The sequence below is a fragment of the Trichoderma virens genome, assembly GCF_000170995.1.
Source record: "Trichoderma virens Gv29-8 chromosome Unknown TRIVIscaffold_84, whole genome shotgun sequence".
NCBI lineage: Eukaryota > Fungi > Ascomycota > Sordariomycetes > Hypocreales > Hypocreaceae > Trichoderma > Trichoderma virens.
The window spans coordinates 454,715-481,079 of NW_014013665.1; the positions used below are offsets into that span (position 1 = coordinate 454,715).

Below are 26,365 nucleotides of genomic sequence, written 5' to 3' on the forward strand. Positions count from 1 at the left end.
GTATTCATATCCTTATCGCTGTTCAGTCACATGGGGAGTAGAATACTGGATGATGAGATACCCCAGATACAGCTACAATTCATTTGACAATCTCATGAGCAGATGTATACTGAACCGGAATCTCACCTTCAGATGTATGCTGAATCTATCTCGGCGCTTAGATAGGTTAAACTATAAGCCAGCTTAAATTCCAGACCAGGCAGTTCAGGAAGTTTGTTTTTCCATATGCGATTTCATGGGTTAATGAGTCTAGTGATGTTAGCAATATGTACGATGGGTCGCCGCAGCATAGTACGGAGTAGTTGTCGTATACGGTTTCCATGACTGCTCATTGTTGCGCCCCGTCTGAAAACTCGGTGCCACGTGCGCGAAGTCCGTATTGATCGTATTTAGAACACGCAGGGCTTACTGTTATTGAAACCCTGCCTGTGCTCAATGTTCCATCGGCAAAATTCGTATCGACCGTAGTTAGTATGCACAAGGACGGTTACTGCTATAGAAACTCTGTCTGTGTTCAGTACCTAGGTAATTCATTTTCATTGATAATTGGCTTCTGACTACTCCCTGCTGAAGAATTGAGGCGTAAAAGTAGATTACTCACATGGAAGCTTTAAATCAGCCCGACCACATAATATAGATCTATATAAACAAGATGGATTATCCGACTTTTTATATAATATATATTCATATATACGCAATACCACCTCATCAAGATCATTCTTCCGTTCCAAGCCCAGAACTAGCTGTGGACAAGCCCTTTCTCAATTCGATCTCGACCTCAGCTTGCTCAGCTGGCAGCATACCGTACCCGACAGTCTATAGAGCAGAGTTGCTAAACACACCTTCCCAGCATAGTCTTTTTTACGTCTAGCTCAGCCAGACTTCTCTTTCTTTCCCTCCCATTTTATATACCATACAACAAAGACTGTCAGTCTTTTGCAAACTTTCTTATTATGTGTGCGCTAAGTATACGTATAATTACATACTAGTGTCCAATATAGTACATACGACCATAGGTAGAGGAGAATTCGGGGTCCCGTCTGCTCCCCCATAGACAAGCCTCTAACCGGCAGATTAGTAGTTGAGTGGGTGACCATCAGCGAACACCGGCTGTTGTATGTTTTTTTGTAGTTTTTTGCATTCAATATTCCTTTCTTTTTAATCTCTTGCTGCTCGCAATGGATGACAGCTTTGCAGGTTGTGCCGCGATTGGAGTAAAAGCAGGGGTTGGTGTGGTGGGGTAAGCGGCCGTCGTCCCTTAATAATTCTCCTGAAAACCTACTTACAACGACAAAAGTCTCTTCACCCTTATTGAACACTGCCTCGGGAGGACCGTAAAGTACCATGACCTCTCTTATTGAACCCAGACAATGTCCCATCCCAAAGTTGCATATTTTCACCAATACGTATCCTACAATGTACAGAAATTCTCTTCGATGAAACGATGGAACTCCAATGCCAACAAAAACACCATACACTAGAAAACCAGTCAAGCAGTCGATAATAAGTAACCAACCTTCTAGCCAAGCTCCACCAAAAGACACCGAATCATGCCTTGTATCCCTATTCTCCCGTATTCAACCCTTGGGCCGCCCTTAAGGCCCACCCTGATGTGACCCAAGCCCTTTTTCTTCCCCTTGGAAAAGCAGCTCATTGTGAGGCTGGCAGAGATCTCGCCAAGGAACAAATTCATTATTCAAGTCTGTCCACGCCCCGCCAAATTCATCATTCAAAGCGTGGGCAGCTGGATAGTAGTTCTTTGGAACCCATCTTCGACCATCGATGAGTTTCTCCGTCAGAGGCTCGCCGGCTTGAGAAGCCTTAACGGCCGCTCTGAGCAGGGATTCGACAAAGGGGTAGAACCACAGAGTGGGATACTCAAGCTCGACAAACTCTTTGGGCCCTGTACAGTGCCACAGGCCATAGATATGATGAGTGATGAAGTTGACACCTAGATGAACGGTGCTAAGCCAGTCTGCTGATGTAGACCCTGGGTGAGCCTCTGGGATTGCATCATACAGTTTGCTCAGCGAAGCTGCAACATTCTCAGGCATCTTGATCTGGGAAGGCTCAAATTCAGGCCCTTCCTGGAGGATATCAGCGGCAAGTTTGGCCGTCAAGCCGGATTCATTGAACTGCAGGTATCCAAAATAAGGCTCATATCCAGCTTTGGTCTGGAACAAGGCAGACTCGTACTCGATGGCAATGTGATACTCGGTCTTTTGAAAAGGATTACTTTTAACCGGAATGATCCTGTCCGGTGGGCCAGCAGGGGGTTTGCCCTTCATCATCCTCGAGCGCCAATATTCCTGCCTGCCCCAGACATTGGAGAGATAGTACTGATCCGATTCTCTGAACTCGTACACGAGATCATGAGTTGCCGTAATCTCGTCCATTGTGGCAGTGATGTATCTCCTCAGGTCCCCAACTGGCCCCATAATAGTCCCTGAATTCAGCCATCGAGGATCGGAATGGAACATATCCCAACCCCCCTTGTTTAGCCCCCAGGCGGATGGCGGAATGTGTGATTCAGGAGCAGCCCAACAACGTGACGCCAGAGGGTCGGTAGGCCAGCAGAGTTTGTCGGGTCCCAAGAAGATTGTCTGGCGAAGACCGCGTTTGTGAAGCTCGCGGACGCTGACACCGAAACGTTTTGCTAAATGGGCATCAGCACGCTCGGCAATCTGAAAGTATCGCTCGACCATGATCTCGGGAGGTAATTGGATGAGGATGTCATAGCCGTCGACGATGATGGCCAAATCATCGTCTTCTTCAGGTGAAAGCGAGGTAAAGTATTGCTGCATGGACCTCAGCTTTGCCAGATGAGTCTCCGCTGCATCGAATTCGCCAACGCCATGCCAGCCAAGCAGTGTAGGGACCGGATAACGATTGACTGCTGAGGAAACAAGGTTGTAGCAGAAATGCAGATTCGGTTGACTGGCTGGAATCAGATAGTGTAGCCTGGATGCCTTTGGTTTTGAGGCAGAGTCTGAGTCCTGAGATTTAGAAGAGTGTGAAGAAGATGATATCAGGGATGTTGATAATGTAGAGGTTGGGAATCTGGAGCCATATGGTATCATAGCAATGAGTCCCTCCTGGTGGTAGTTGATGTCAGCTCCAAGCGGTCACACAAGAGGCAGGGAGAGAACACAAGGGCCAAAACGGGAAGACATTAAAACATACAGCATCGGTATACGAATGATAGCAATAAGCTATAGCAAGGAACAAAGCAACTAACGCGACAAAGAATAAACTCGGCCGCCTGCCAGATGTAAAAATCATGCTGGTTGGCGGCAATGTCGGCCAAGGGGCAACGCGACAAGAGAGTTTAAATAGATAAAGAGAATATGTAGGAAGAAAAAAGGGGGGGGAGATAGGAAATGGTTTAGGACAAATAATAAAATGCCAGGGGATTTGAGCGTGGTGCAAAACACATGTATAACAGAAAGACCAAAAAAGAGTGGAAGGATCAAAGCACAATGAGACTTGTGAGACAGAGGTATAATGGGAAGGTCACAGACACATGGATGCTTGAATTTTGAGAGAAATGAAGAAGAGCAAAGACGCGAGATGATGGCGACAGCCTTGAAAGATGGACTTGGTGGAGTCTTAGATTCGGCGAGTGCGATGATAAAGTGATCGTCGCTGGTCGATCCTTTTTTTTCTTCTTTTCTCTCTATAGGAACCATATTTGAGGGTATCAAAATGCGAAAGACAAGCGTGTTCTACCTATGCATATACTGTGTACATGTAGTTTGCTAGGGAACTCGCTCATGATGCAGGTTCCCACGGGTCCACTGGCGATTTGTTTGCAGTTTCAACGTTTGCTGTGGTGATGGATCCCGAGCTTTGATCTTCACGCGGGTTTTCCTATTTCAAGGATGCTTGGGACACTAGTATTAGGGTAGTGCACTTTTATTTCGTTTTCATGATTCGTTGCCCCTTTGTTTTCGGGAATTTCGGTAACAAATCTTTTTGGACATGAGTTTTGTGGTCAGGAATCGACGGTGCTTCTCAAAGAAATCTAGCCGTTACTATAAATGGTTGATGTTGTACACTTTTATGTACCTTAGTAGTGTGTGGTTAACGACCACGGAACTGAGTCACCGGGAGTCGAGCTTATAGTTCAAAGGTAAATATTTAAAAGACAGCAAAATTAAAAAAAAAATTATACTTGACTAGAATACTCAACCATAAAATGTGGTTATAGTGTTAATGTTGGTGGCAATCATGTAGGTATTCTATTTTGCTGAGAAGACAGGCGCTCTCAGCATAACGGCCAAACTGGGGTCTAACCTAGTAGATCTTATGTAAACCCCTCTTTTCAGATGTTAGTCAAAGTTGCAACACAGCGCTCTTCATCTTTCAACAGGACACAACCCCTCACAGTCCAGTGTACCTTTAGTCAAGGTTGCGGTAAGGTTAGTTAACAAATTCAGATTGTCATCTCTAAACACTTATACAGGTGATACCAACTCGTCTCGCTGTTCTCGTAGTGTCAAGACTCAACATGGCTCCCTCAGTCGAAGACATCCTCAACAAGGTCCCTTACGACCCGGAAGGGGTGCAAAGAGTCGCCCACCGTCGAGTCAAGAATCCAATTGAAATCGTCGAACCAGATCCGTCCTGGCCCAAGACTTTCGAGCTCCTCAAAACCCGTATCATCTCCGCTCTAGGCCCAACAGCCGTCTCGCTAGAGCACGTCGGCTCGACCAGCGTGCCGGGCCTGCCAGCCAAGCCCATCATCGACATGGACCTCATAGTTGAGGACGTGCTTGACGAGGCCGCGTACGTGCCGCAGCTTGAGGCGGCAGGGTTCCACTTCCTCTTACGCGAGCCGGGATGGCATCAACATCGGTTCTTTTGCGGGTATGAGCCTTCAGCGAACCTACACGTCTGGGGGCAGGACTGTTCCGAGGCCGCGCGGCACAAGATCTTTCGAGACTGGCTGTCAAAGACACCGGCTGACAGGGAGCTGTACGCCACGATGAAGAGAGAGGCATCGGCGGCATCTCGTAAAGCTAACGAGTCAATGGATGAATACACTGAGCGAAAGAACGACTGCGTTCGACAGATTCTAGAGAGAGCATATCGAGATCTGGGCTATATTCAGTAGTGTAGTTGATATCCTAAGCAAGATGGCTGGCTGGCTAAAACCAGAGGGCAGAAAGGAAATTGAGTATCTAAAATGTTGGTGGTGTTGGTGAGATACTTTGAAAGTGTCGGCCAATACAATACCATCTTATTCATTGCCAATACGGTCTATATACTTGATATCATCTGTGATATTAAGTCGTCTCAATCGTGGGTATTATAGGTGTTTCCATGTGGAAGCGATCGTATTGTCTATGTACGCCTCATCATCAAGAAGCGGCTGCTCCTTATCTTTTCGACATGATCTTTTGTGATTGTCATGATATTTGATAAAATCCGTGGAAAATAGTACTGAGCATGCTAGAATCACATGCTCTCAGGATCATCGGCAATCGCGTCATTCTGGCTTCCTTGTCCGAGCACCAAGACCTGATACCCATGCCGTTGCAGATAGTCGAGTACCGTATGCTCCGTAGACTGCCGAGTAATACAAGTGCTACCCCTGCGTACGCAATCAGCTGTCAAAATGCCCAACCTGATGCAATGACCCCCAATATTACTAGTTATAGGTCCAAATCCACAGGTACTGCTAGCCAAGCCGGCATTGGTATTGAGTTTATGAGAGTTCATACTGCCAAACTTACCTAGCAAGCCTAGCACTTGCAGGGAGACTAACCTCCTGACTAGCAGACGCCAATCACCGCAAGAGGGCTTCGGGAGATGGTCCAATCCGGCAGATTCTCGTTTGTGTAGATCCGACGATCCCTCTTGCATGTCCTATTTACAGAATATTGGAACGATTCTTGCATCTTTTTTTTTATTCTTGGGCGCTGAATGTTTGACTCTTTCTCTCTATCGGAGGTTGGCTGTGTCTACGGCCCGCGACGTCGGCTGTTTCGGAGATTGTTGTACCGAGGATGCAAATGTACGCAAACCTCTTTCAATTGGCGTGTTTGTATGCATCTTTCAGTCAAGTCTTTCGCCTTGGACTCTTGCCCGACAGTACGGCGCTTTAACAGTACCTTGTAGGTTGTCTGAAATGCTTCAATTGGATATACTTGGCATGACGTATGTGTTCCGGAACGAGCTGAAGGCATCGTCAGATAAACGAAGCCGTGCGCAGACCAGAAATAACACGGAGTCTAGCACGCATTACGGAGGGCCGGGGCCACGTCTTGGAGAAATCTTAAGAGGTACATTCAGTACGAGTACAGCAACTCCATTCGACGATCTGGTGGCTGTTTCGCGCCTTGCCTGTCTTTGTTGTGACGCTTTTGACGGTGCCGGCTACTCTGTGATTGACGGTGGGCTTACATACATATACTTTCATGCTAGCAGCGAGTGCCGTCGATGCATCGGGATAAAACCTCGTGCTGTCTGCGCTTGACCTCAAATCACTCGTTGACGATCTGAAACCTACTACGTACTAACCTACCCCCCGTTGCTGGCCAATATGGACCTTGGGCTATACGGAGTGGTAATGGCCGTGCAGCATTACGATTATATGATCAATGCGCCTATGCTCATCTTCTACTTCCGTATACCGGTATATTATTGCCTATCTGGGCTCTTGCTTTCTCTCGTATTCATGTTAGCACCTGTTCGCTCGCCGTTGTATATTTGTCCTCGCACAGGTAAGCTCTGATTCAGGCACGGCACCGGCACCAGCAAATTACGAGTACATCAACACTACAAGTACAAGTACACTCCGTCCGGCCTCACGCAAACCAAAAACTGCCCGTCCGTCCGCTTTAGTCAGCCCTGTGCCAAGCCGCCAGCGCTGACTTCCAAGGCAGGGCCCCCTGTCCTCCAGGCTCAGCTCCCTCTGCCGCGGCTCGCCATTCGCTGCAGTCCACTGTATGGCCGTCCTCGGTACCTGTACCAGCAGCAGCCAGGAAATCAATCATCTCCAGTGCAGTGTGCCAAGGCCCGAACATGCCCCATCTTCGCCAATCAGCAATGCCAAGGTGCCCCCTAATTATGTCCTGTGAATGCCCGCCCGGCTTTAATGTCCCCCGTTGCTTGAAGTGATGGGATTGATCCATGATGCCGAAATATCCATTGAGCTGTACGGAGAACAGTACTGGACTATACCTGTACGAGTACTGGTACCTATACTTTGTGCCCATACTCTGTACCCGTACCTGTTATTAACGCTCAGCCTCCCGCCAAGTAACATGGAAGTCTCACTTCCTGCTGCACAAGCCCAAACTCTGAGGTGCAATTTCACCACCTGTGGACTCTCTCGCTCAGGCCTCGCACAGTGCGACTCTCCTCGCCGCACCCCCAGACGCAAGCAGCCCCAGCGCCCCCAGCTGCTCCGTCCAGGCGTCTCTAGCGCTTCGCAAGCCCGCTAGCCGGCTCCAGTCGACCCAGTGCTAACTCTCCGCTCCTATTTTCCAATCTTTCCGCGCAGCGACTAGTGCAAGCAACGCCTCCAGCCTGAACCTTCAATCTCACAGCCCACGCCACTTTTCCTCCCCATACTCGTTCGTACCTACACAGGCCTACCTGCTCCCCTCCTCCACCTCCCATCTTCTCAGGAGAGACAGCCAAAGAAAAAGGCGCCCGTTGAAGGAGCTTGTCCGCTCCGTTTTTTGCTTCGTCAGGTTGTCGCTCGCTCTTCTGCCCCGCCTACGCTTTTTTGTCCTGTCTTGGAGACTTCAAGTCGTCGTCTGGCAGCCGGTTCGCCTCGCTTTCTTACCTTCTTACATCTTCTGCCCTACGAATTGGCCCGTATACGAGCGCTCCGCACGCGACACCTTCGTATTCATCTCTTCCTTTCCCGCTCCGTCATCCTTCCAGATCCGGCCGGCAATCCACTACCGACTTCTCCCCCGTTTCAGCATTTCCGAATTATGCTGGCAGGGCTACTTTAAGCTGCTTGAGCGCAATACGTAATCTCCAAATCGCAACTTCGTACACGCGATTGCATCGACATACAACTCGCCCACCATGTCTAGACGCTCTCAAGACGTCGCCCTCCTGTCTCCTGATGAGCAGGATCTCAAGCATGATCTTGAGTCCGGAAAGATCCAGAGCGAATCCAAAGACCAAAACATCGACCATGAATACTCAATACCCAGCGCCGTCAAGTTCACCTGGCTGGGAACCTACTTCTTCTTCTCTCTTGTCCTGACGCTTTACAATAAGCTGGTTCTCGGCGTGGTACGTCCATGGCTCTCGCCTGGAGCATCTCGATCTACCTCATCCCATTGATAGGTACTAATATTGATTCCGCAAATCTAGTTTCACTTCCCTTGGCTGTTGACATTCCTTCACACTCTGTTCGCCAGTCTTGGAACATACGCCATGCTGCAGATGGGTTACTTCAAGCTATCACGCCTCGGTCGTCGCGAGAACCTTGCCCTCGTCGCATTCAGCGCCCTATTCACTGCCAACATTGCCGTCTCGAACCTTTCCCTCGCCATGGTTTCCGTGCCTTTCTACCAGACGATGCGCATGCTTTGCCCCATCTTTACCATCATCATCTTCCGCGTGTGGTACGGCCGAACGTACAGCACAATGACTTATCTCTCTCTCGTTCCTTTAATCATTGGTGCTACTATGACCACTGCCGGTGAGATGAGCTTCTCGGATGCCGGCTTCCTCCTGACTATTTTGGGTGTCATCCTCGCCGCTCTCAAGGTACGTTTTGAACATGAACCCCAAGTTTCACCAGAAGAGAAAGGCTAACCAGGTGTTCCAGACGGTCGTCACCAACCGATTCATGACCGGTTCATTGGCTCTCCCCCCCGTCGAGTTCCTTATGCGCATGTCTCCCCTTGCTGCTCTTCAGGCTCTGGCCTGCGCCACGGCTACTGGTGAGGTAGCTGGCTTCCGTGAACTCATCAAGACCGGTGATATTTCTATCGTTCCTGCAACTGCTTCTCTGGCTGGCAACGGTTTCCTGGCATTGCTTCTCAACATTTCGTCCTTCAATACCAACAAGTTGGCCGGTGCTCTGACCATGACTGTCTGCGGTAACCTCAAGCAGTGCTTGACTGTCATGATCGGCATTTTCCTGTTCAACGTCACCGTTGATTTCCTCAACGGCGCGGGCATGGCTGTCACAATGGTGGGTGCCGCCATCTACAGCAAGGCTGAGCTGGACAACAAAAACCGGAAGAAGCAGCAGGAGGCAGCCTTCAAGCCCACCGAGCAGAGGTAGCGACCATTTGGCTACACAACTCTTTAGCATTTTGATATATCCCCCCTTTTTTTTCTTTACCTGATGATATACTACGAAGATGGATATTCGAAAAACGGCAGATCAAGTATTGGTGGGGTCGAAAAACTCGCCCCGACTCATTGCCTTGCCGCGAGATGGAGCTGCTTCTGACGCCTGAATGGGCGCCATGTTTTAATATACACACATTTTGTCTATTCGCTGTCGAATTAGCAGCTACAGGAAGATATTTTGGTGGGTTGCGAAAGTTGTCACGATCAGACGGGACATGGCGTTAGGGAGATGTGAAACTGGCAACGCAACAAGAATTTGTGTATCAGCGGGTGTTGTGTGACAAGAAAAACTGTCTTTAGGATAGCTTGAGGCATGGTTGTTTTTTTCATGCTTAATATTGGTTCTTTTTTTTTTCTTCCTTTTTTTTCTTCTTTCTGCCTCTTTTTCTTGTAACAGCACCATCACGCGATTCTATATTTTTATACAGTACACATATGAAATAGACGAAACCTGAAAGAATCAAAAGACGCCAGCCCTTGGATACGTGATTATATCAGTCCTAGCGCGCCTGGTGAAGCTTCCGCGCTTCACTTGATATACTCAATGACATCGTCAACGAATGTTTGCGCGTTGTCAAGCATGACGAAACCCGTGATGCAAGACAAAATCGTGAACAAGCAATAAAAACGTTGGAGACGACCCAAACCCGGGAATCGGCAGACGGGAAACGCCACATTCTACAAAATGCAATTTGCACCTGCATGAGTGCGGCTGCTAGAGGCCGAGCTATTGAACGGGGGTTGTTTTATGTATGTCCACTTTGCTAGCGTAGTTTGTTCGCTCCCCTTCCTTTTTTTTTTTTTTTTTCTGTTTGTGTATGACACGGAAAGTCTTCATGGAAGCGGAGGGAAATATTGGGATGGGGAGGGGCGCTTGCGTAAGTGGTGCTGATAAGGGGTCGGAGGGACGGGGATTATTTGGTGCGATGGGGGGGAGAAGAAGAGAATTTGGTAGGGCTGATTGCTAGTGATGCTGTACTACTGTACACATAAAGATTTGCACCAGTTGTGGTTATCAGATGCAGTGTAAGCTGGATATATTGTTTAGATGAGCTATCGTTGTGTCCTGTAACATGATATGTACTCCTATGAGGGCCGTCATTGGTTTTGCATGTTATAAAAGTGTGTGTACGTGTATTAATCAACATAAGCTATCAAACGCTGCGGCACCTCCAGGCCAACGCCGTGAATGTCATCCATCGCTACCAACAAATCTAGGCTGCATTTCACAGACAGCCCAAGGAATAAAAAAAAAATTACCTGTTCATGGAAATCAGTACGTAGTAAAACGCAGCGCCAGAACGAACAAAGCCCGGTAGCCCAAACAATCAGACAAATCATTGCTTTTCACCAAAATATGTGCAATCAAATCAATCCACGTCTTCCATCTGGCCGTCATACCGCGATCCCGCGACGCCGCCATGTCTCAGATGCCAAATGCCGCGCCTGACATCCTCAACTGTGGCCTGGCCCTCCAAGCCTAGAGCGTGGGCCAATATCTCTAGATCGCTCGATGCCAAGGCTGCCTGTTTCGTCCCATCAACCGGCATCGACAGCATGGTAGGGTTGCCGTTGGTGCTCCACGTCACGTCAGTCCCGGCGCAGTTGGTGCCGTTGTTCCCGCTATTGTCATCGCTGCGTTTGCTCTTCTCGAGCATGCCAAAGCGAAGGCCCACCTCAGTAACCGTGACGAGAATGCTCAGGACGATGAGAGCTATGATGATCCATGTGATATAACTCATCTTGGCATCGGCGTCTGAGTCGGAGAGAATCTCTGCGAGATCCAGGAATACACGGCAACGCTCATTAAGCACTTTAATACGCAAGTCTATCTCCAGGTACTCGCGGATAGCTTCGTACAATGGATGTAGCGTAGGCTCAGAGTCCCAGAAGAAATTAGGCACATCGAGAATATTTGATGCTGGTTCGGGCATGTTAGCCAGAGTTTCTTCACAAGGCATATGGGGCGAAGGGTGAGGAAGCAAGGAAATACACATACAAAGGTTGATATCCACGCGACTCTTGAAGAGTCGACCCATAATCTTGACAATTTCAGTCCTAGTCATACCTAGCTCTCCTGTCAAAGCTAGTTCCTTGGGAACATGCTGCGCATCAAGCATCGTCTCGCTCATCCTCTCCTCGAAAAAGCACAGCTTGGTACTCTGCGCAATTGCATGGCTGATGGTCAACTTGATCATATGGTCGGATCGGGGCAGCAGCGTGATCATGTCGTTGAATATTCGCGGCCGCTGCACATCGGGACTGTATTCAAAATGGAATTCTTCAGTCTCGTAATCGCCCTGGTCCAAAGGTCTTGAAAGCAAGTTGACGCCGTCTTCGGCATCGGCAAAGGTAAGATCCGCCAGAATGTCCTTTTCTTGGTGCTCCGTAAAGTTCCAAAACACAACCACTCCGTACGAGAAGACAAACATCTCTGCAAAGTTCTTTGCATCCGGCGCAAGGCGATTCATCTGGGAGGCGATGCCGTCGTCGACGGGAGGATATGAGCCTTGCGGTGACAAAAGGCTATCATCGGGCGGCGAAGAAGGGTCGGCAAACGCAGAAGGCCGTCTTTGGCTGTTGCCAGAGTCTTCGGTAGCAGAAACATACGCGTCTTGGTCAAAGTAGCCCTCGTGGTGATCTCGTTGTTCGCTACGTTCAATCTCCAAGTCCAGCACGGTTTTTCCTGTACCAGGCGTCTTCAGTATCGGCCGGCTGCGCACTCTATAGCCTTCAATCCCGTTCATCAGCGGAAGGGCATATATGGCATAAAGACAATCGTCGTAGAGCTTGGTCTTGGCCTCGTGCTTCTTCCTCAAAAATTCCGCCGTATCTTTCGTTTTAAACGCTTGCGCAGTGCAGTATGCCGTCAATCGACTGACTTTATCCGTCCTCTGCATTTTGGGCAGCCGTTCTGCATAACTTTTGCCGCGGATACCGCCCCTTTTCCGAAGCACATCCAGCTCCTCGTCTCTCAACGGCCGGCCTGCCTCGTCCTGTAAGCTCAAGTTCATCGCTGCCTCTCCCTCAAATTCCTCGTCTCCTTCGTCCCTTTCGTCGGTGACGGGCAGGAGGACGAGCTTTTCACTGATTTTGGTGGTTCGTGAGGGCATCGGTTTGCCGGTGCGAGATGGGATGTTTGGCAGGCCTCCAGCAGTGATCCGTCGGCTGCTTGAAGGGAGACCTCCGGAAGTATGTGGCCTTTGTGTTGGTATCGGTGGTCCTCGAGGCTGGCCCGATGGAATCTGGGAGTCGTGCTGGAGGATGTTGTCAACAGTCATGAATCGCATCGGCGTCCGCCCAGGGGCACCGGACGATGTGCCTGGGCGCCGAGGCGATCGTCGCTGGTCAGCCCGTTCTCTTGCATCCGTTACCTGGTTTAGCAAAAGTTAGTTTTTGGCGATTCGCTGCATCAATTCGGCGCTTCCCAACTATGGGTGTCTAACGTACCAGGACGGAAGGCCTCTGTTGCTTCGCCGACATGATGGGCACAGACGTGGCTCCGGCGAAATGAATCTGAGTTCCTGCCTACTCTGTTGATTGAAGCAATTCGAGCTGCCTATTCGTGAGATGCGAACAAAGACGCGGCGTCGTCAATTCAATTGCTGTGCAGAGGTTGAGCCGCGTCTAGAAGTTTGACGAGAGGTCGCCAGCTTTGCTGCTAGCGGCGACGGTGACCTCATACTTGGTACCGCCCCAATTTTACATGCACACGGTTATTAGGCTTTGCCGTTAGCCAAAACTACCCTAGAGCTGCAGGGGATTTATACTTTACTGCTAGCTCTCGGTTCCCAACCTCAGAAACTTGGGGTTCTATGCATTAAGGACTGAATTACATACTAGGTAGTAATAGAACCAACTCTTTACTCGTGGGGACGAAGAATCCATTCTTACTGATGGATAATTTTCGGTAGTTGTTTACAGTACTCGTATACTTGTACAGGTAGAAGCAGCTGATATGGGTCTTGGCGCGCTCTTGGGAAAAGTGGCACCGGCTCGGACTGGATTCAGTGTCATCTGGAACTTTCTGAGCGACACCTGGTCGGTGTCATGTTGACCAATAACACATGAAACACACCGTAAGTTTGGTGAGATCATGACGCCACTAGTTTTAGAGTTGAAGTCGTCGTGATTGACTGCCTATTTGCCATTAAGCATACTCGTATGCATTGCATAAATTTTGCGATGCTTCTAGATGGAAAGCCGTATCATCCTGTCTCCCCATTTGTAGACTATTCTGATACACTTTCTACTTATTTTCTTTCTTTTTTTTTCCTTTTTCCTTTTCCTTTCTTTCCTTTGTAGCAAGGTATTTGAGTATATGCAGCAGTGTGTAGTTATATTTGCCCTCGTCCAACCCTGTCCAGAATTCAGGAGCACCAACCGAGAAAATCATCTTCCCCACCCCTATTCCATCATCAAAGAAAGACGCTTGGACTCCGTCATTAAAATCGCCATATCCGATCCCTACTCCATAGTTTTAGATAGATTTTCCTCGTGACTTGCCTGCAGAAGCATGTACATAATGCAAGCAAGCAAGCAGGCATGGCTTACAGCGGCCTCGACAGCCCCGAGCTGGAAAAACTGGAGACACACGACAATTCTAGCCAATGGCACGGCCCGAAAACCGGCGTTGCTAGGCAGTTGTCCCGGTGTTTGTTTACATTCGCTGCCCAACGGTAATGCAGCTTTAATGCACAGGGACCCCGCGCTGTGGTTATCCCCTGCTCTGCCGGCGCTTCCAGGTACTGTAGCTGCTGGAGTAAATATTATTACTGCAGGCGGGAAAATCAAGAAACGAAAACATCCATCTGTGACGGCATTCGCATTGCTGGAGCCGCATCTGCAATCAACCCGGTCTCGCACACACCAGCGGCTCCTTTTGTTGTTCGCTCTACTTTTGTTGACATCAGGCCTCCCCACGCGCATGTCTTAAAAGTTTATGCTTTCTTACCTCGCGCCCGTTGCTCGCATTCCTCTCATCTGAACCTCCGGCCATCGCAGGAAGGATGTCTTGATAGCGCTGCACAGAGTTTTCTAATACCCCCAAGCACAGCACAAGCATAGACGCGATATAGGCGCTTACCCGAACCTCAGCCCCGACTGGGCGAGACAGCATCCAGCAACATGTCGTATCGAAATAGTCCGCGGCGAGAGTCCCACGCCATCGATCTGTCTGCCGCCAACTCAAGCATCAATCGCAATAACTCAACAACGTCATCTGCCTCTTCCGGCTACTCGTACTCCTCGGACCACAGCGCCAATAGCCATTCTACGTCTGCAAGTAGTATTTATGGATCAGTTGGCCACAAGCGCGGCCAGAGCGATGTCATATCCAGAGCACGATTTTTCGAGACGGGCGAGACGAGCAGCGCCAGTTCTGGCAGAGGCCAGGACAACATATATGGCTCAGTCCGGCAATCTCTTCGCCCGCTGCCGCGAACCCCAACAACTTCTTCCGTCGAAGCCCCCCCCGCGGCACCACCTCACGTTTCCAAGCCGCGCGAGAGAGGCCAGAGCATAGACATTGGCCGATTGTCACTGTCCCAAAACGATGGCGTCACCTCTCCCACAGCGCCTTCGTCGCGACCTCTACCGGCACGGCCAAACTCCATGTTCATGTCTCGAGGCGAGCCTGCGATCCCGGAAGATGCAGTCATGGCCCCGACGCACCACGGCCATTCTCACTCCCACAGTGCTCATATAGCTCGCCCTGATCTTGAGCGGCTGGGTCGATCTTCTACAAGCCAGCTTCGTACGCTCTCTCAGCTTGCAAAGTCCGAGGATGCGAAAGACTTCAACATCACCTCGCCTGACCAGGAAGTAGCTGGTCTCCGAGGCCGACGCAGGCTGCAGCGTGCCGATAAGACAGCGGGCCGCTCCAAGACCAACTATGGGTGGGAAGGGCGCAATTGGATGGACAAGCAACGCAGGTTCCTCCAGGCGTACGAATACCTTTGCCACATTGGTGAAGCCAAGGAGTGGATTGAAGATGTCATCCAGCAGACTCTTCCACCCATTGTTGAGTTGGAGGAGGCGTTGAGAGACGGCGTTACGCTGGCAGAAGTGGTAGAGTTTCTCAACCCTGAGAGACGGTATCGGATATTCAGAAACCCAAAGCTGCAGTTCCGACATTCCGACAACATTGCCATTTTCTTTCGATATCTGGACGAAGTGGAGCTACCTGACCTCTTTCGTTTTGAGCTTATAGATCTCTACGAGAAGAAGAATATCCCCAAAGTCATCTATTGTATCCATGCCCTGAGTTGGCTTCTCTTTCGCAAAGGGATTGTTGATTTCCGCATCGGTAACCTCATCGGCCAGCTGGAATTCGAGCACCATGAGCTGGAGGCGATGCAAAAGGGACTGGACATGCTTGGGGTTAACATGCCCAGCTTCGGCAACATGGGGGCTGATTTTGGTGTTCCCGAGCCGGAGCCGGAGCCGGAACCTGAAGAAACCGAAGAAGAGAGGATTGAACGTGAATTGGCAGAGAACGAAGACGTGATTATCGACTTTCAGGCCCAACTTCGTGGCGCGCTGCTGCGATTGAAGCTTGGAGAGATGATGCAAGGATTCTGGGATGAGGAGGAGTGGCTGATTGACCTGCAAGCAAGAATACGGGGCAACTTCACCCGCCAGATCATGAACTATCGACTGCAGATGAGACAATCAGCTATCCTCGTCCAGAGCCTTGTCCGCGGATACCTTGTACGCAAAGGACTCAAGAAGAGCGACCAAGCCAGGAAGGCTGCGGAGCCTGCTATTTTGGCTTTCCAGAGCATGCTTCGAGCACAGAAAGCACGCAACGAGATACAAGGCCTCAAGTCTACCCTGTCTCGTTGTGACGGCCCGATTAGGGCAATCCAAGCCATGTCCAAGGGTTTCCTGCTACGCAAATCTCAAAACGTACAGCAGCAAGAGACAAAGAAGGCCACCAAGGAAGTGCAGAACCTTCAGGCACTCGCCAGAGGAATGTTGACGCGGTACAAAATCAGCAAAGACCTACGCCAACTCGAGGAACATACCCCAATGGTTGCCAGTCTCCAAGCCGCCGTCCGGGCTACATTGGTTCGGGCCAGAATTGAACAGCAACAAAATGATCTCCACTCTTTCACAGATGTATGGACCTCACTGCAAAGTGCGATCCGCGGCCGCGCCGCCCGAGATGAGCAGGAGGTTCTCAAGGCCGAGCTGGCTGAACATGTGCCCGCGATTGGACAACTTCAGGCTGCAATGCGAGCTGCCGCCGTGAGGAGAGAAATTTCAACCCGTCTTGATGGCTTGAAAGAAAATGAGCCTGCCATTATTGAACTCCAAGCACATATTAGGGCCATGTTTGAGAGGCGCAGGATTTTGGCAATCCAAGACCAGCTTGATATTGAAGAGCCTGTAATTGTCGACCTGCAGGGGCATATTCGAGGCTTCCTGTCCCGACAGCAATACTATGCCTTGTTAGATGAGTTGTCATCCCACGATGCAGAGACCGCCGAGTTCCAAGCCATCCTCAAGGCCATGATGGAGCGTGCAAGAATCGACGACCTACTTACAGAGCTCCTCGAAGAAGAAGACTCCATTGTCATTTTCCAAGCGGCTGCCAAGGCTTTCCTCATTCGGCTTCGATTCGAAGAGAAGATGCGATTTTACGAGGAGAACATGAAAAAGGTTATCAAGATTCAGAGCTTTGTACGTGCCAAAGTGCAGGGTGAGGCGTACAAGAGCCTTACCACGGGTAAAAACCCACCGGTCAGCGCTGTCAAGAACTTTGTGCACCTTCTCAATGACAGTGATTTTGACTTCAACGAAGAAGTCGAATTTGAGCGGATGCGAAAGACGGTGGTCCAGCACGTGCGCCGGAATGAAATGTTGGAGCAATACATCGACCAGCTGGATATCAAGATTGCTCTCCTGGTCAAAAACAAGATTACTCTCGATGAAGTCGTGAAACACCAGCACACCTTTGGCGGAACCTCGATGGGTCTACTGGCCAACTCTACTATCGCGTCGACCAACCAGTTTGACCTCAAGGCGCTCAACAAGAGCTCCAGAAAGAAGCTGGATTCTTACCAGCAGCTGTTTTTCAGCCTCCAGACGCAGCCCCATTATCTCGCTCGTCTGTTCAAACACATCCGCGTGCAGGTGACGGCCGAAAAGGACAGCAGGCGCATTGAGCTTCTTATGATGAGCCTCTTTGGTTACGCCCAGAAGCGACGAGAAGAGTACTACCTCTTGAAGCTGATTGCCCGATCAATACGAGAAGAGGTTGAAAGCACAGCAAGTGCCCTAGAGTATTCTCGGGGCCACTACTTTTGGACCAAGCTGCTCGCCAACTACACCCGGTCCCCACGGGATCGCAAGTATCTTCGGGGTCTCTTGGGACCCTTGATTCGCGATAACATCATTGAAGACCCAGCACTGGATCTGGAGAGTGACCCCATGCAAATCTACAGATCGGCCATCAACAATGAGGAACTGCGTACAGGAAGACCCGATCACCGGCCCCTGGATGTGCCCCGCGAAGTTGCCATCCGCGATCCGGAGACGCGACGTCTCTTCATAGACCATTTGCGAGACTTGCGGGAGATTTGCGACCAGCTATTCTCGTCTTTGGAAGAACAGGTGCATAAGATGCCCTACGGCCTCCGATTCGTCTGCAGCGAGATGTTCCAGGCCCTGAGCCAGCATTTTACGCGTGAGCCGCCAGAAAACCTGCTGCAAATGGTGTCCCACTGGCTGTGGAAGTTTTATCTCCAACCAGCCGTCACCATGCCCGAAAACGTGGGCGTAATTGACAAGTCGCTCAGCCCCCTCCAGAAGAGGAATTTGGGCGAGGTTGCCAAAGTGGTAGGGCAAATCGCTCTGGGTCGGCCGTTTGGTGGCGAGAACATTTATCTTCAGCCCCTGAATGCTTTCATTGGCGAATCCATCGAGCGCCTACAGCAGATCACCAACGACCTCATTAACGTGCCGGACGCTGAGAAAACATTTGACATTGACGAGTTTAACGACCTATATGCGAAAAACAAACCTACCTTGTACATCAAGATGTCGGATGTCTTTGCCATTCACAATCTCGTAGCGCAAGAGATTATGGTCATGGCTCCAACCCGGGATGACGTCCTGCGCGAAATCATGCAAGATCTGGGTAGCGCCAAGAGCAACGAGAGTGAAATGAGTGCGGCAGGGTCGGCGGATATTCAAATGTTCTTGACTCCCAGGGTCCACGACCTCGAGGATCCCGAGGCGGATATCAAGGCTTTGTTTATGGAGACGAAGCGGTGCGTTTTGTACATCATCCGAGTGCAAACCGGGGCCAATCTCTTGGAAATTCTGGTAAAGCAGATCACAGTCGAAGACGAGGAAAAGTGGGAGGCGCTTCTTCGAGAGGAATTTTCGGACAACAGCAACTCACGAGGGGCGTATTCAGACGCTAAGATGGCTGACATCACCTCCATGTCCTACTACGACCTCAAGCGAACGGCTCTGGAGAACGTGATGCAGCTGGAGCAGATGGGAAGGATTTCAAAACAGAATCAGTATCAGGATGTGCTCAATGCCATTGCCAGCGATATCCGGACCCAGAGCCGTAGACGTGTCCAGAGGCAGCGAGAATTGGACGGCGTGCGTCTGACGCTTGCCAACTTGACTGAAAAGGCCAAATACCTGGAGCAGCAGCGCAAGAGCTACGATGATTACATTGAGCAGTCAATGAAGACGCTCCAGAACAAGAAGGGGTAAGTATTCCCGAATCATTAGGGTGTAATATTGAGGCAATGAGAGGCTAACAGCGAGATTAAAATAGACGAAAGAGGTTCCTCATGCCCTTCACCAAGCAGTACAATCATCAAAAAGAGCTGGAACGCAGCGGCCGTGTGCCAAAGTTTGGAAGCTACAAGTATAGCGCGCGAGCACTGTCAGAGAAGGGCGTCTTGGTGTCGTGGAGCGGAACGGCTGACCGCGAATGGGACAAGATTGACATTACAATCTCGTGCGACCAGGTTGGTGTGTTTGCCATTGAGGGCACGCGAAGCCATATCCAGATACCAGGAGCAATAGCTCAAGTGCCGATTGAGGACATGCTCCAGGCACAGTTTGAGGCGCATCAGTTCATGACGCTGTTTGAGGGCACCCTCAAGCTTAACGTGAACCTGTTACTGCATCTTATTTACAGGAAGTTTTACCGGACACAATAATAGAACAACGCCTGGTTGATGGGAGTGGACAGGCGGACAGGAGCCGTTGATGTTGCTGATGATGTGGTTTTCATTCAAAGAAGGTGGAGCGAGGCGAACTGAACATGCACGGTGTTTGTTGGAGTTGGGATTTTGCATTTTTGAAAGGCTGGCTGGGCGGGATCAATATATCCAGGGAACTACCTAACTATACATTACTGAATATGCGCACGCAGCTTATGGACATTGGAAATGAAGGAGGGAGGCAGGGAGAGGAGAAGGGGACAGAGTCGAAATGTGAAAAAAAAAAAAAGGCAGGCGGGCTGACAGGGTGAGGGTATCATAATCGTCATCGTCATTGTCATCGGTTACATATAGTAGATTCTCTGCTGTAGGATACTTTTCTGTATTTGCTTGTTCTGATGGGGATGAGTCTTGGGCGGGAGGGAGTGACTCTCTGGGTTGAATATAAGAAGAGATGAGTAATTCTACGTACTTAATCGATCATATATGTATTTATATCAGTGTGTAAATGATGTTACGTAAAGTCAATGGCGTGTAAGTTGACTCTTGAAGCTGTAATCTGGTCATGATCGTCTGGTAGATGTATACGCCCAACGTGTATCGTGAGCTGACAGATTGACTGTTGTGGTGTCTAAGCTCTCCATGTATCGGATGGTCTCATATGTTTGTTTATATCAAGTTGAATAGAAATAAGACTTCACCATAGTCTTGAAGATCTTCGTCCCGACTACGCCACACTAAAGTCAGAATTGGCGGTGAGTTTTAATAGCTTGAACTAAACAGCTGACTTTGATACCCATCTCTCGGTCAGAGGCGGTCAACAAAGAGTCCAAGTGATGAGGCCGTCGTCATTCCGCTGACTCCCGATCAAAACGCCTCTCAGCTGTCATTATGATCGACAGAGGCTGGATTACTATACTTGGACGCCCAATGCCAGATTCAGGGTCCCTTTTTGCTTCCAACAGAATACGAAGGCGTGTTTTGTCAGCTTCATCGCCACCAGCTAGTATTGGCGCAGGTTATTTGGCATCTCCCCCACATGCAGCAAAGCAAATAGCTTATACAGTCCTCGCGCGGCCAAGACCATACGGTGTTGTGGTCTTTGGGTAACGCAGCGTTTTCCGTGTGACGCACGCCTACAAAGGTCTAGATCACGCAATCGGTGGGAATTTTGGTGAAATACGATGGGGGGAAGTGGTGGGAAAAAAAAGATGGATAGATCTCTCTGGACATGGGGAAGAGGGCGATTGACCAACCACAGGATGGGCGATGCCGAATCGAGTAGTTTCCAAGGGTCCTGAGGGGAAATGAATGGGAAAAAAAAATAAAATAAGTTACGGAGTAAAAAGGAAAGGGATTATCGGGCGCTTGCGCAGGGGAGATTAGGCTTGAATGGAGGTGTCCGTGTGACCCGAAAAGTGCTCGGTAATAAGGCAGAAGGCGAAAAAAAAAAGAGGGCTTGCGATAAGAGTAGTGCTGGGGCCGGAAGAGATGGACTTCAGGTCGTCGCTTATTGCATTGAGGCTACACAAACAGACAAACAACAACAGAGAAATATGGTGGATGATGAAGGGGGTTGCACCATCACGATATGCTCTGCCACCACACGTTTTTCTTATTTTCGTCGGTCAGTGTCAGCCTCGTGCCACAAACGTGCAGCTGGCATGGAACATGGCACAAAGTCTGTTGCGTGATTAGCTGCTGCAACAGTCTGACGCCGACTAATAACAACTAAACCAATTTTATGCACCAAAGTGAGGCTGCATACAGTGTGTCTAACAGATAATAGAGAGACTAGAGCTAAGGTAGTTTCCATTTTCCCCTTCAGTCTCTTGCGTGCTCGCGTGATGATGCCATTCAGCGCACTCGGAAGTCGGGGGCTCTTTTGTCTTCTCCACATGGGCTATTCATATAAGGATGGCTGGACGCAGACGCACGCACCAGGTTTTGCTGGCAACTGATTTCTTTTTTACCTGTCCTCTCCACGAAAAGTAGTGCGTCGCGTGCCTTGGTTTATTATTAATCTTTTACCTTTTATGATACTTGTGGGCTGTGAAAGGACAATCTGATATCTCGTCTCGTCTCACTTCTCGCTCTCCTGTCTTGGTGCCATTTCATCCCGTGTCTCAGGCCTCTTGGAAATAGCACGATAAGACTTCATACAAACGAACGTCTTCTTTGCGGGAGTGATTTTGTTTTAAAAATACAGTGAAAAAAAAGTATTGGAAAAATATCCTATTCAGTGCTGTCGAAACTGCAATCGCCATGGCTCCCGATCTCAACACGCTCCCGCGCTCAGAGGCGCCTCCGCCCACCGCCAGCAGCCCAGACCAGAAACCAAACATTCTCTACATCATGGCAGACCAGCTGGCGGCTCCTCAGCTCAAAATGTACAATCCCGACTCTCAGATCAAGACGCCCAACCTGGACCGTCTGGCGGCTTCATCCGTCCAGTTTGACTCTGCTTACTGCCCTTCACCGCTCTGTGCGCCCTCAAGAATGAGCATGATCTCTGGTCTCTTGCCCATGAAGATCGGTTCCTACGACAATGCCTCTCAGATCAACTCCGAAGTTCCTACCTATGCACACTATCTGCGCTCCAAGGGCTATCACACCGCTCTGGCGGGCAAGATGCACTTTGTGGGAGATCAGCTGCACGGCTATGAGCAGCGTCTGACAAGCGACATCTACCCGGGTGACTTTGGCTGGGTTGTGAACTGGGACGAGCCAGACACCCGTCTTGAGTGGTATCACAACGCCAGCTCGATCCTTCAGGCTGGTCCTTGTGGACGGAGCAACCAGCTGGATTACGACGAGGAGGTCATGTATCGCAGCACTCAGTATCTCTGGGACCACGTTCGTGAGGGACCTGATAAGCGCCCCTTTGCCTTGACGGTTTCCCTCACTCACCCCCACGACCCTTATACCATTACCAAGAAGTACTGGAACCGGTACGAGGACGTGGATATCGATCTGCCCAAGGTCCGCATCGCCAAGGAGAAGCAGGATACTCACAGCAAGCGTCTGCTCAAGGTGTGTGATCTGTGGGACCTGGAATTCACAGACGAGCAGATCAAGAGGGCCAAGAGAGCGTACTACGGCTCCGTGAGCTATGTCGACGACTGCATCGGTAAGCTGCTCGAGACGCTCGAAGATGCTGGTTTGATGGACAACACCATTGTCATCTTCAGCGGCGACCACGGCGACATGCTGGGAGAGCGCGGCCTCTGGTACAAGATGAGCTACTTTGAGTCGTCGGTGCGAGTCCCCATGCTGGTTCATTATCCCAAGTGGTTCACGCCTCGCCGCGTGACGCAAAATGTCTCGACGCTAGATCTGCTGCCAACGATTTGCGACATCATCGGCACCAAGCCTGCGCCCTTCCTGCCAATGGACGGCGTCAGCATGATGCCGCACTTGCTGGGCAAGGAGGGAGGCGGCGACACGGTATTCGCCGAGTATACGGGAGAGGGCACTGTCCGCCCCATGATGATGATTCGACGAGGAGACTGGAAGTATATTACCTGCCCGGCTGATGAGCCGCAACTGTTCAATCTTGAGAGAGATCCCCTGGAGCTGGATAACCTGGCGCGCTTCGGTACTGGCAAGGTTGAGCCACAGACGGAGGCTGAGAAGGAGGCCAGAACTGTGTTTGAGAATTTCGAGGCTGAAGCAAAGGCCAAGTGGGATTTTGACGCCATCACAGAAAAGGTGCTGCAGTCTCAGCGAAGCAGGCGCTTGGTGTGGGATGCGTTGAGCAAGGGGACGTTTACGAGCTGGGACCATAACCCAGTTGACGATGGCAGAATGAAGTGAGTCCCTTTCACCCCCTTCTTTTTAATGCCCGTGACTGTGCTTTTGAAGGATTTAATTTGCTAACCACTGGTCTTTTAGGTACATTCGGTCAAACATCCCGCTGGATGACTTGGAGAGGCGTGCGAGATATCCCTTTGTGGACTCGCAGGGCTACGAGATTTCAAAGACGCTTAATTCGACTCGAGGCTAAGCAAAAGGCTTGGCTTTCTTCTTCTTTTCTTCTTTTCGTTTCCTTTTTTTACATTAGCTACTTGCCATCACGAACATCAGACTGACTCTGAAGGAGTGATTACTTGAAATTTGTTTACATTGGTGGAGCATACATAGCGAAGGGACTCTTGTTAGCTTTGGCAGATAATATCGTTTGGAGTAGCATTTAGGATTAGCTTTGTAGCTGAAAATTTAAATATATAAAAGAATAATTAAACTGCTATAACCTTTACGCCATGTAGCGCCTCTATCAGAATCATATCCCGTTATCAATGCACTGGCGAATAATTCATATGTCTTCCAATATACAGATACCTGCAGTTTCCCAGCAGAGTTTCATGTAAATACCCAATGCCTGTTTAGTGGTAGCCCCACTTGAGCAACCACGGCAGGCACCATTCCTAGCGCCTGCCCCACGAAAGCGTGTCTGTGCCTGTAGTTGAATAATTTCAATCCCGACGTCACTGCTAAAGTAAACCTTGCTTCACACACGCTGCATTTCTGCCTCTTCTCGGATTGTGCCACGTATCCAATTATTTACAAAGACCTCTTGCTTAATTCTTTGCCTCTGGACTGCATCCTCTCAATACGTACACTCAGCAAGAGGCCAGAGAAAGAGACAATCGCTTCGACTGGGCAAGCGATACGATGGCGACGCTGGGCTTGGACGATGATGAGCTCAAGTCGGTTGAGCAAACGCTCGCTCGGTTGGCGCAGCTCTCGAGCAGCATACAAAGCCTAAAGATGGATATTCTCAAGAGCAATCCGCTTCCTCACCCGTACGGTTTGCTCCTCTCGTTACGCACTACCGGGCAGCTCTAATGGTTTCACTCTTTTGCAGCTCCTCGTTACAAGCCTCGGCCCAGATCCTCCAACGCAACCTCCAGACGGTATTAGACAACCTGAGCGAGAATGCAGAGCTATTCTCGCGCATCGCTGTACATCCCTCGACAAATTATCCCGGACGAACACAAGAGGGTGTCTTGACGCAGCTGCTGCGGAAGAAGCTAGAGCCAGATGTAGAAGAGCTCGTCGCACAGGGCCGCGAGACGGCGCGCCTAGCTACGCCCGAGGGCATTGCTGAGCTACAGAGCATATGGGACGAATTGCGCGAGTGGACACACGACAGGATTGCCAGATATGTCAGAGAAGAGGCCGGCGACGTCTACACAAAAGAAGAACGGGAGATGGGCATCGACAAGGTGCGCACAGGTCTAAGAAAAGGTCTCGACGAAGAAAGCGATGAAGAAGACGATGAGGACGAAGATGAGGACGAAGACAACGAAGATGCCATGGACGCGACGAATGATCAGGCGAAAGCGACGGCCGTGGGCAGGGGACCGGAGCCGGAAACGCTGCTTTGGTTTGCGGCCAGGGGAGATTTCGAAGTTCCGCGGAACGTTGAATATGAGAGAAAATCTGGGGGGAAAAGGGGATATGACGGAGTGAATATACCACCAGGTTCTGGATCGTCTTAGGGTGACGAGTTTACCACCTTTCTTGAAGATGGTGCCGAGAGCCTTGCGTGTTTAGCACGGCTAGACGAGGAGGAATCGAATGCTTAATCATCAGTGTGTGAGTCTGCGTGGGTTGCCTTGTAGAGACAATCATGGCGACGGCATCAGATGCCAGAGTTGTGTACCCTTTTTTTTTTTTTTTTTTTTTTTTTGCCCTTTCTTTCTTTCTTCCCTTTCCTCTCTTTATTTTTCTTTTGGCGCAAGCGCTAGTCGGAGCTCGACGGACATCCATGTAGCGGCCCCTGAACTACATGCTTGAGAGGGTGTTCAAGCACAAGGATAGGCTCGCAGGATGGAGCCGCAAAGCCTGGGGTTGGACCTATGAGATGATGGTGACTTCAATCACATTCCTCCGGGATTAAGCATGTTATTGCTTTTTTTTAACGAATGGAAGCGAGAGAAGCTATCAAATTATAGCTGGCATCGAACGGTCCGGATTCAATCTCGGGCTGGAGCGATAAGGAGGGCAGTCAAATCAGAAGGCCACGGATGGCGCGTTGAGATGCAAGGGAGCCCGAAATGGCATCGAATGCGACAGCTTTCGGCCCAGCTGAGGAGCTGCAGTGTGTAATCGTGACGTTTCCCCGCAAAGGACTTTAAAGCTTCCCCTCCATCCCGGCCCCGATCGGATGGCGAAATTGGTCCTCTAGTGCTCTCCTCATTTCTAATTCCTGGAAACTCTGTGCGCCATGAGCTCATTGCTGGGAGCGGCGGAATCCCACCTGTCCAAGCTCAGCAAGCCAATTACCTCTTATATTGTCGCCAACCGGCCCAGCAGTAAGCCGCCACCGCTCTGGCTAGTGAGAGGATATAAGACTTGACAGCTGACCATCCAATCTAGTGCTCACAATGCTGCCATGTTGTATCACGCATATCGGTATGTTACTTTTCACCCCTCATCCTTCAATCTTACTCGCCGAGATCCATGGGGTGAGAGAAGGCTTTTTTTGGGTGAGACCGACAAAGGCCTTCTCTCTCGAAGAGGGGAAGAGGGCTGTAGCAAAGACGAGATAAAAAATTTTTACTTAAACCCAAGCCTCATGCCGTTCCCTCTCTTTCTGCTGCCATGACTTTCAATTTTTTGAACGGCCTACATCTACCTATGGATATAAACGTGCAGGATACTCACGCAATTCATCTAGTCATGGCGGGGGCCGAGTATGAGTACTGCCCGTTTATGTTTTGGTACCCGCCCGCGGTGTGCTACTACAAGCGCTTCGGGCCTGGAATTGATGAATCCGCGACGGATGAAGCCGTAGCAACAGACGGCAAGGATATCGAGCCATATGT

At 50.0% G+C, this 26,365-nt stretch overlaps 7 protein-coding genes across 7 annotated transcripts; 5 read left to right on the top strand and 2 right to left on the bottom strand.

Annotated features, from left to right (window-relative positions):
* Positions 1 to 1,643: 1,643 nt before the first annotated feature.
* On the bottom strand, positions 1,644 to 2,972 carry TRIVIDRAFT_14743 (uncharacterized protein; the record flags this gene model as incomplete). Its single annotated transcript, XM_014097765.1, has 2 exons — positions 1,644 to 2,000; positions 2,043 to 2,972. Coding segments are annotated over 2 exons (1,287 nt in total), but the record flags the coding sequence as incomplete, so codon positions are not given.
* A 1,538-nt stretch (positions 2,973 to 4,510) lies between these two features.
* Positions 4,511 to 5,116, top strand: TRIVIDRAFT_49483 (uncharacterized protein; the record flags this gene model as incomplete). The annotated part of the gene is made up of 1 exon (XM_014097903.1): positions 4,511 to 5,116. The coding sequence occupies one exon, from the start codon at positions 4,511 to 4,513 to the stop codon at positions 5,114 to 5,116; it is 606 nt and encodes a 201-aa protein (XP_013953378.1).
* Positions 5,117 to 8,049: 2,933 nt separating this feature from the next.
* On the top strand, positions 8,050 to 9,265 carry TRIVIDRAFT_49318 (uncharacterized protein; the record flags this gene model as incomplete). Its single annotated transcript, XM_014097904.1, has 3 exons — positions 8,050 to 8,262; positions 8,344 to 8,742; positions 8,804 to 9,265. 3 exons carry the CDS (start codon positions 8,050 to 8,052, stop codon positions 9,263 to 9,265), a joined length of 1,074 nt encoding a protein of 357 aa, XP_013953379.1.
* A 1,441-nt stretch (positions 9,266 to 10,706) lies between these two features.
* TRIVIDRAFT_157466 (uncharacterized protein) lies at positions 10,707 to 12,819 on the bottom strand (the record flags this gene model as incomplete). The annotated part of the gene is made up of 4 exons (XM_014097905.1): positions 10,707 to 10,862; positions 10,926 to 11,257; positions 11,336 to 12,710; positions 12,787 to 12,819. 4 exons carry the CDS (start codon positions 12,817 to 12,819, stop codon positions 10,707 to 10,709), a joined length of 1,896 nt encoding a protein of 631 aa, XP_013953380.1.
* A 1,644-nt stretch (positions 12,820 to 14,463) lies between these two features.
* Positions 14,464 to 19,529, top strand: TRIVIDRAFT_49200 (uncharacterized protein; the record flags this gene model as incomplete). Its single annotated transcript, XM_014097906.1, has 2 exons — positions 14,464 to 19,070; positions 19,139 to 19,529. 2 exons carry the CDS (start codon positions 14,464 to 14,466, stop codon positions 19,527 to 19,529), a joined length of 4,998 nt encoding a protein of 1,665 aa, XP_013953381.1.
* A 2,268-nt stretch (positions 19,530 to 21,797) lies between these two features.
* TRIVIDRAFT_69180 (uncharacterized protein) lies at positions 21,798 to 23,538 on the top strand (the record flags this gene model as incomplete). Its single annotated transcript, XM_014097907.1, has 2 exons — positions 21,798 to 23,344; positions 23,427 to 23,538. The coding sequence occupies 2 exons, from the start codon at positions 21,798 to 21,800 to the stop codon at positions 23,536 to 23,538; spliced, it is 1,659 nt and encodes a 552-aa protein (XP_013953382.1).
* A 668-nt stretch (positions 23,539 to 24,206) lies between these two features.
* Positions 24,207 to 25,036, top strand: TRIVIDRAFT_49463 (uncharacterized protein; the record flags this gene model as incomplete). Its single annotated transcript, XM_014097908.1, has 2 exons — positions 24,207 to 24,337; positions 24,400 to 25,036. The coding sequence occupies 2 exons, from the start codon at positions 24,207 to 24,209 to the stop codon at positions 25,034 to 25,036; spliced, it is 768 nt and encodes a 255-aa protein (XP_013953383.1).
* Between the last annotated feature and the right edge of the window lie 1,329 nt (positions 25,037 to 26,365).